At 35.1% G+C, this 9,764-nt stretch overlaps 1 protein-coding gene across 8 annotated transcripts; it reads right to left on the reverse strand.

The window, feature by feature from the left end:
* Window positions 1-576: 576 nt before the first annotated feature.
* Window positions 577-9,268, reverse strand: LOC130420929 (uncharacterized). Of its 8 annotated transcripts, XR_008906736.1 has the most exons (11): window positions 9,106-9,268; window positions 7,299-7,510; window positions 6,291-6,447; window positions 4,952-5,146; window positions 4,815-4,856; window positions 4,516-4,595; window positions 3,335-3,378; window positions 2,619-2,655; window positions 2,332-2,506; window positions 1,915-1,998; window positions 577-1,467 (listed from the first exon to the last, which is right to left on the reverse strand). XR_008906736.1 is itself a non-coding variant. In XM_056748479.1 (10 exons), exons 2-7 carry the CDS (start codon window positions 7,506-7,508, stop codon window positions 2,650-2,652), a joined length of 654 nt encoding a protein of 217 aa, XP_056604457.1. In that variant the 5' UTR covers window positions 7,509-7,510; window positions 9,106-9,268; the 3' UTR covers window positions 577-1,467; window positions 1,915-1,998; window positions 2,332-2,506; window positions 2,619-2,649. The 8 variants fall into 8 exon arrangements, 6 of the variants coding, with proteins under 6 accessions (XP_056604457.1, XP_056604458.1, XP_056604455.1 ...); XM_056748479.1 differs by lacking the exon at window positions 4,516-4,595; XM_056748480.1 differs by lacking the exon at window positions 2,619-2,655.
* Window positions 9,269-9,764: the final 496 nt, after the last annotated feature.

Here is a 9,764-nt window from a genome sequence, read left to right on the forward strand (position 1 = left end):
AAGTCCTTTTTGATTTTGCTTCACTATTTTTCGCCGCAGCATTTGGGGAATTAGTGATCCTATGCCCATCTTGCCCTTTGAGAGACACTGCCACTCTGAGAGGCTCTTTTTATACCCAATCATGTTGCAAATTGGTCCTCTAGCTGTTCCTTTATATGTACACTTTTCCGGCATCTTTTTCCTACCTGTCCCAACTTTTTTGGAATGTGTACCTCTCATGAAATCCAAAATGAGCCCATATTTAGAATGACATTTCAAAATGTCTCACTTTCAACATTTGCTATTTAAACTCTGAAAATGTATTTTGTTTGGTCTTATTACAAGATTTCATTTCAATATTTCATGGAGACTGCCCGGTACCAGGCATTGTTTTAGTGAAACCTTTGGAACCCGACCTCACCCTTCATTGGCAATGCCATCAACAATGTGTTTATTAAAGTAGTGAACATATTTATGTACCACACCCAAGACTCAGTGTGTATGCATGAGTCATGAACTTGTAAGCATCTGCAGTAGTCTAAAGTCAGACAAATGTTATATTATTTTCATAGGAAGTTCACATAGCAGACATTTATGCCATTATTATTGTGTTTATTACAGCAGTGAACATATGCATAAAGACAAATTAATACATTTCTCTGTACAGTTTTACAGAATGTCAGTGAAAGTGGATTTGATTTATGTCTATATTGATGTACACTTGGATGATGCGATATGGAAATCATTATAGAAATACATCTATGATTTAAATTCCATTTGATGGGGTTCATCAACAAGTATGCTTAAACGACAAACAGCATGTATGCATCAAGACAAATGAAGACATTTCCACATTCTATTGCAATCATAGCTTAGATACATACACACACACACACAATAATACACAAAATATTTTCCCTTAAAATCTGTACAATTTAAGCGTGTGAAAAACAAATTATGCTTTGTAATAGGATTATTTAAGAAATTAGCATGATTAACTTGCTATGTAGTGACGCCAGTCTGGAGAAACTACAGCTTTGTTGTCACAAAAAAGCTGAACCAAATTAATAATAATAGTCCAATATTAGTATTTGCAAATTCCTTCTTCAATTTTTGAGTTTATCTTAATAATAGCTTAGAATTGCCATTCTATATGTGCTGGACCTTTGGCCTTGATTATCTGTAAGCTATGTGTGACAACACTTAGTAGATTTAGTTCAAAAATAAAAAATCAAAGTGCACTATTTTCAAACAGTTGGGTTTGTAATGAGCCCTATCTAGAGTAAATCACCTCAAAAAAAGGGCTGTTTAATAGAAAGGAAAGTCTTTTTTGTGCACATCTTCAGCACCGGAGAGTTGTCCTCAATGTCCTCCATAACGGCTATACTGCTGTATGCATTTACAGCCTGTTTGTGTTGACTACTGAGTGAGTGGTACCACCGATTGAGAAGACAGTTGACTGCATATCCTTTGTCAAGTCACCCAAACCTGTAGAGGAATTGTATAGAAAAACAGAAAGAAAAATCACCATACAGCAGACAATGTCCAACAAACAAGCAAATTTCAAATATTTTGAAATGTTTATGGAAAGTTCGAGCAAACAACTGCTGAATGTGTGTGACCTTCAATCAGAAACTATCCTGCTTCTGTGTCAAAAATAGCCACATGGACAATTGTTTGTATTTTTTCACATCTTTTTAGTGATAGCATTGTTTCTTTACAATGTAACCAATTCCACGATATCATACAAAGGAACTAAAATGTGGATGGAGAGCTTGTGAAATTGTGATAGTTAAGCATTTCATTTGTGATTACTTCTGCAGAATAACATGGTGATCATATCATGATTCCTTTTTACAATAATATTGGATAGTCAGTTTCTCCTGAAAAAAAGGGATTGACACAAATGTCAGATGATGTTCATCCTTTTCTTACCATCTGCCCATGCTCTCATTTCCAGGTGAAGGTGAGCATTCAGGGTTTCCAGGTCCCAAGGGGGATCTATATAGCTTTAGAAGTCTAAAATGATGAGAAGAATTATTATTATTAGTATGAATCATTATTTGTTATCTGATATTTTTATCACCATAATAAAGTTTATACTGTTCAGTCCTGTCCATTTTATGTGAAGCCATTAACATGTTTCTTGTAAATAGAAACATTTGTCTTTCTTAGGTATTTCTATTTAATGTAATTATTTGCCAATATTAAATCTTTTTGATGCTTTGAATGCATAATTATTGCACCGCCAATGAATAATAGATCAAAAGATAGAACTACAACTGCCATGGCTTCGTCTGGTCTTTTATCCAAATACTATATACTGTATGATTGCACATCTACATAGCATACCAACTACTTCTCCACTTCCTGCCCTAAGATGGAACCAGCAGCATTGTGATGTTCTCTGCTCAACGTGCCTGCAGACAGCCAACTCCAGTTGCTCCTCATAAACCTTCTTGCAGGATTTGTGGGAATTCTCTCTGGCTGCCAACCAAGCCCCAACACAAATGCATATTCCAATAACCTACATTGTCGAAAAATCGTAACTGACAAATGATCATTATGTCATGATGTAAGAATTGTATCAAATAGGTATATGAAAAAGGAAAGAATAATTTGTGTTCAAATAACTATACATTCTGAAATGTATTCACATCCCGACCACTTTCAGATCTAAAAAAAACAAGAACAAATGGAACTAACATTTAAGATTTGACACGGATAAAGGTAACTTGGTGTACAATACATAGTTGTGTATTTTGCCATTCATGTGTGAATGTGTAGATTCTAGAATACCTTGCAATACACTTTAAACAGTAATGTTTCCTTCAACCAATATGTAAGCATTGCTGGGGTGCAGGCAGGACAGCTAAATTGCTCTTGCACATGGACTCAATTTCATATTGAACAGCAACATTTTGGAAGTTTAAAAGGCAACACATGCACCATTAAATTTTCAAGACATACTGTAAGTGACATACCATGTCCAATAATGATGCATACAAAACTGATTTTTATTAGGTTATTCCTGAAGGAATATACATTTTAGGCAATGAACAACAAGCCCCATTTTTAAATTAATTTACATATTTCTAATTCATTCTTCAAGAAAAGAAGAAGGCTCCCATGAGTCCTTCCATTTGGTCCCACTGTAAGAGACAACGTTTTGAGTAAAAAATTACATTTGCTGAGTGACTCTGTCAGGCAAGCAAACTGTTATATCACTTTATGAAATATAACAATTGAAAATATTTTAACATTTCAGTGAACTATTGACATTGTTACTGTTACCCAAATATTAAAACTGTTGTATATGGTCTGTATGTAATAAACCGTCGATTAGTACACGTACCAGGTCTTGCATGGAACCCAACGAATGAGGACCTCCTCTGTTCCCTATAGAACAAACAAAAAACAAGCATGATCACAACACAACTTTCCACAACACAAAATCCAGCCATGTGTGTCATGGCACAAATCTTGCAATTGTGGTGGTAAAATGTACAGTGGTAAAGTCCTAACATATCATGTTATGTCATCATGTAACCTTTATTTAAATACTGCTTATTTACAATATAAATTGTGTAGCAGCTCTAGAAAAACGGGTGGCAATGTCCAGCATTATTAAGTTCAGTCTTTATTGATTAGTTTTTACTTAGTTCATCTGTCAAAACAGCAGCTTTGAAGAAAACAATGATGTCATGATCCAGCTCAGTAACAATCACATGAATACATTGTTGGGGCCAAATGCGTTTTTATTAAATACAAAGAATTCAAAGTGATTCAGTTTCAATTCATGTTAACTTCACATTCAGCATGTCCAGAGTGTTATCCTTTTTTATCTATGCTCTAACATTTTCAGGGCTTCTGCAAGTTTCAACAAGTAAAATTAAAGATATTTAAGACAATTTTAAGACCATTATTAATTAAATGTAAAAATGTTTTAAAGGTTCATGTCAATACTTGCAAAAGGTATGAAGGCTATTAAGGAAAATCAAAGTATGTTAATTTACAGAACAGTGTGTAATCGTAGGTTTCAACTGGTCAGACAACAACAAAGGCCTAGAACAACTAGCATTAAATAAACGGCAACATAACTACACAGTCAACACATGAGGTCATGGGATGATCATAGTGATGTCACTATGTTATTATGTTAGTAATATGTTAGCTCAATGTGAATTTATTTTATTGAGTCACCATTATGGTGATCAGTGTATGCTTTAGCTGGACTATTCACCCTTATCTTTTACATAATAGTTTTTCTTTGCCTGTTGTCATTGTTGGTTTATGAATCACAATTGTTATACCAAAGAAAAAACCTGAAGTTAATCCAATCTGAAAATACTGGGTAGAGTGGTTCATCTCATGTTGTATTTTTAGTCTGATTATCAATTTTACAATTTGACGCTAAGCAGTGTTGGGGCAGATGAGATGGTTTGAAGGATTTTAAGCAGATTTTTTAAGTAGTCTATGACTGCAAGTACATCGATATAATGCAAGACTGTGTGAAAATGCTTTGGAAAGACAAACCTCTCTCACTCTTTTTTTCAAAACCTTGGAGTAATCAAAGTTGTTTTGGCTCACTCTCCTACAGCATTCTGGACACTCATCTGAAAGATAGGCAATATTATTTTGAAATAAGTATATTGCTACAAATAAAACCAAACAGCGACTGCAGAATCAAAGAGTAGTTAATAAATCATATTAATGTACATTTACATTTATTCATTTGGAAGACGCTTTTATCCAAAGCTGTTAATGCAAAGCTCTTACCAATGGGCTACAGGAAAGCTACTGATGCAAATGTATATACAGAAAATGTACTTAACACTTTTTCTTTTTCTTGCTGGCTTCCATCTGTTGGACTGGATCTGTATCAAGACATCACACTTTATTATACAGTAAGTTATTACTTCTTAAGAATGTTAAGAGTTCAGACACACTTTACTGAGTATTAAGGACATACAGTGTACTTCATTTCTTGGTCTATTTTTGGCCTTCTGGGCCTGGGGTCTTGTGGCTTCTGATGAGCCTGTGATATCAATACCGGTAGCTTCTGGGGGGCTGGTGGCAGTGGCTTCTGGAGGGCTGGTGGAAGTAGCTTCTGGAGGGTCAGTAGTTTCTGTGCTACTTGTGGCCTTCTTCTGTCTTTGACAATGAACTTGCAGACAAGACAAAGATCAAAATTAAGAACTTTGCATATGACTAATTATTAAAAACACAAAGATGATCTGAATGCAAGTGTAAGAGGCTAGTTTTTATAATAGAATTGGTTTCTACATTACATGTGTGTTGTGTTATGTTATGATTGAAAAGAGCCATTAAGGATCTACGGTATATGTCAAGAGATCTAGTCATCAAGGCAATACTGTACTTAGCTTTTGATCAGAGCATTCTAAATTTTCATGATTATGACAGGGGGATAATGCTAAAGAAGCTGCAACTAGTTGTATATAAAGAGGAGGTATCCAACCCCAAAATATTAAATGTATTCTCATGCTTCTATCACTTTTTAGAACCAAATTTCTCCAAAGGTGTTTAAGGTGAAGTCTCAACAGGATAAATAGTCAAGCAGAGTTTATACTTAAATTAATATTACATTTTCTGTTTCTCGCACAAGACAACATTGGTGTTTGTGGAGGAGGCTGAAATTTTCCTAACTAATTTATGAGAAGAAGACTGTTCAAAGCTGTTGTGGAGAGGGAAATGTAGTAGATCTTTCTTTTTATCTACGGTAAAAGTTTACAATAGAGTTCCTCATATCTTCTCTGTCTCAAACTGATTGTTTTAAGGAAATGGAGCAAAATCTGTGATTAAATGGATACATAAATGAAACAATAACGAGATTACATCCAGATCTCCTGAGCTATCAATGATCTGGCCCATGGCCAAAATTTAAAGAACGCTAGCTTCAGAACATTGTTTCCACAGGAAGATCAATTCTTACCAAAGGCTATGAGCCAGAAAGCATAAACTACATGTGCAGTATACTGCCCCTATCAGGAATAGGTAGATCATTTTTTACCCTTAACTTAAATCAGGGGCAATTCATAGACCTAAAACATGTCTTCTCCCATCAATTGTAATTATTGTCACAAAACAGTCTGCCTAATACTGTTTATCTATTTTGTTGACTTCAGGCAATAGTATTGTTTTGCAATAGAGCCACCACATGCTGCTTTATCCTATTATGGCTAAATGTAATGGTTCACCCTTTGCATCCATATGAAAAATAAAGAGAATGAAACATGTGGATTATCAGTGTTTCCAGATTACAGACCTTAATATTAGTAAAAAAAACTTACTCTTTAGCACTGCTTCATACATCAATTTAACCCTCTGAAACAAATCGGGATCCAAAACGTAATCCCCTCCAAGGATGGCATCGGCCACCAACTTTCCCTTTAATTTCTTTCCCAAAAGTAGTATGGGGAAGAAATCAAGGGCAGCAAGTTTGTCAAGCTGAAATAAAAACTTTAAATTAAAAAAACATGCATAGAATGAAAAAATTTGACTAAAATATTAATTTCATTTCATTTTTATGGTCATTTGAAAAAACCTCTTAAAATGTGCCACTTATACATAGACATGGGCCGCATACCGGTTTCAAGGTATACCAAGGTTTAAAAGAGTTAAGGTTTCAAAACCACAAAAAAAATTATGTGATACAGTTTCTAAGGTAAGAGCTGTGTTTGCATAAGAATAGATTGTTTAATCATGTAATTCAATGTTTGATGTTTATGTCTAATATATATATATATTTTTAAGAATATTTTAATTTTAAGGCTTTATTTTTACCTCACACACAAGTTATGGTTCAAACTGAAATAAATTGTGTCCAGTCTCTATGTATATGCATACATTTGAAGGTAACACATTTTAGTGTTGTAATAGCAATACCGTGAAACCATGGTATTCATTGAGCAAGGTTATTATAGCACCAAAATCTCATACCAGCCCATGTCTACTTATATCAAGAAATTAATTACTACTGGTTTGTAACTAAATATTCACCAAAATGCTATCACTAACATATTTATTTCTGCTTCATCAGCCATGTTTTCATCAATGTATTTTTCCCGGGGGGGGAACGGGACGGCCTCATGGCGGGAGGATCCCGTTGCAGGAATTTATTCACTCAAAACCAGTTGATGGAAACACATGTGATTCATATTTTCTTTTTTTTTTCACATTTCATAAAAGTTTACTTGACAGCTGCATGGAAACATGACAATTGACCGTTTAACTTTACTACGTTTGAGTTGACCCCATGAATCACCCTATTTGTATGCTTATCCCTGACCTAAACTTACCATTACATGGCAGCTATTAAGTACAACTGTCCTGTTGTTGTTTTTTTCGATTGACTTCTTCCATTCAGCCTTCTTATTTTGAAAGTTGCATCTCTTTTTTGCAACTTTTGTTTTGTACGGCTGGAGTTGTTTGCAAAGTGGGCATGTCTTGAATGCAACACTTATCAGGGTGTTGCACCCGGGGCACAATTTCTGTGTGTTTCCCGGCATCTCTAAATAGAAGAAAAAAGTAATACAACATATTTTTGTACCATATGATCCAGTAAAAAGGGGTCAAATTGTTACGTTACATATCATTATAACATAAATTAACTTTTTAAAACGAGGTTGTTACTTTAAAGTCCAGCCACATGGGCAGTTATCTTTAGCTCGAGCACCACTCATTCTGTGGCAGGTACGGCTGCTACATAAAATGCATGTTCAATACATAAATAAATGTAGTAATATGTAGTCATATGCAAGCATGGCATTGGCACAAGTTGGTGCTACATGGAAAGACTAACCTGATATGTCAACGTTTCACTGTACGTTTTTGAATTACCTGTAGTCTGATTAAAAGTATTTTAAAATGTAATTTAGCCTAATTACAACTATGCCAATAGACAAATACAACCAATTTTCATTGGTTAATGGAAAAGTGTTTTAAAGCTTGACGTTTTGCAGAAAATCTGAGTTATATTTGACATAAGAATACAAACTGTATTAAGGGATTACATTTTATGGAACATATTTTTCCATAATTATTTATTAAACCTAGTCTGTGGGGTAAAACGACCCCAGCAGGTATCACTGATAGTAAGTATGTACATCACATCCTTTCTTATTCCATCATGTAGTTTCTCAGGTTAGAAACATTTTCATATAAATAAATAAATAAGTTATTTCAGCTTAGTGCTTGTCACGTATGTAATGTGTTGAAAAACAAGTTAAAAACAGGGGTCACGCATGGATAAATGCATAACATTATAATACCACATCAACTGGGAAGATGAATGATGCATGCGTTTTAAATTACTTTTTAACTTCTGTTACTATAATATTTCGTCTTTTCACGTAAACATTTCAAATTGACTTCGATGTGTCCACATTCAACGATGTCTGCAGATTAAGACTACACCAACAACTGTTGGTTTTGACCTAAGTGTGATTTTCAGTTACAAAGATTATCCTTAAACTGGACATGAGTAACTTACTTATAGCGCGCACGCGCGCGCGCGTGAATTCAGTTCACTGAAGACTCGCTATGAACGGCTCATTTGAATCATTGAGTAGTTCAGACAATCGTAGATGAATCATTTGGCGTGATTTGCGAACCGATTTACCCGGTTCGTTAAAAATAATCATTTCTTTCATGAGGGGCACATCGTAATTTCTTTATTTCCAAATAAGGAGTAACGATATGCTTTATGTAATATAGCGGAGTAAAAAGATAAAAACGTCATTACTGTCCACCACTGCGAACAATAAACTGAATTATAAAGCGATCTATTTATATTTTCAAAGGTCGCCAAAAGCTTTATTAAGCTTACCGGATAACAAGCCACATAGCTACTAAATCTACCGCAGAATTCGTAACGGTAATTGTAAAAAAAAAACTTTAATTGTCGGCGGTGGCTAACGCTAGCTAAATTACTCATGCGTTAGCTTCACTTAACTGTCCTACTGGCGTCACGGGCAGTCGCATGATTCTAACGTTACAGTTTAGTTACCATTAGAGCAAACATGTTTCAGTAAAACAACGTGACACTTTACAATTTCACTAAAATAACGCAGACAGCATTAGGATAATGTGATATACTGTACATACCTCTGACGCTCAATCGTGTTGTATGTGGAGTCGACCGTCATCGATGTGTCACACAGAGGTCTTCTCTTTAGCGCCCCCAGTGGACTTTCGTGTCGTAAAACTGTAGAAATATGTACCTGCTAGAACGTATTTAGTGGCGCTGCAAAAAGTGTGCAGAGGTACGTCTTACCCATGAGACCAGGTTGATGTAAACAGGTGTACCCTTCAAACAAGCTTGTGCTGGCACATTATGAGCCCCCAGAAGATTGTCAGCTCAGGGACCCCGAGAATTTACAATTGGCCAGATGTTGACCCTTAGCTCTGGCCATACTTTGACAACCCTCACCTCATCCCACAATGTTGATAACTTGAAATAGTTTTCACTTTTGCACTCGCTATTAATGTTGAAATTTCACTAATCCATCATTACTTTGATCAGTGTTTGCTTCAGTTGAGCTCTTGACTGCAGATCAACTGCAATGCATGCTGGGAGTCATGAGTGAGTTTTGTTTTATGATGTTACCCAGCATGCATTGCAGCATGAAGCTTTCTTTTGTTGATTGTCAACATTGTTGAGATTCATACACAGATTATTCATGTCCAACTGATTCAGAAAAATAAGATTTTATTAAAATGATTTCCAAAATAAAACAATCTTTTACTATGTGGGAATGAAAAGT

This window comes from Triplophysa dalaica, chromosome 5 (assembly GCF_015846415.1).
Source record: "Triplophysa dalaica isolate WHDGS20190420 chromosome 5, ASM1584641v1, whole genome shotgun sequence".
NCBI classification, from domain to species: Eukaryota; Metazoa; Chordata; class Actinopteri; order Cypriniformes; family Nemacheilidae; genus Triplophysa; species Triplophysa dalaica.

Bases quoted from the DNA above. Each gene is read 5' to 3' on its own strand.
- LOC130420929 (XM_056748480.1), bottom strand. From the start codon at position 7,508: ATGCCGGGAAACACACAGAAATTGTGCCCCGGGTGCAACACCCTGATA. The intron at 5,147-6,290 runs GTAAGTTTTTTT...CTTGTCTGCAAG, and splicing joins GTATGAAGCAGTGCTAAAGA to TTCATTGTCAAAGACAGAAG. The intron at 4,857-4,951 runs GTATGTCCTTAA...GTCTTGATACAG, and splicing joins ACCAAGAAATGAAGTACACT to ATCCAGTCCAACAGATGGAA.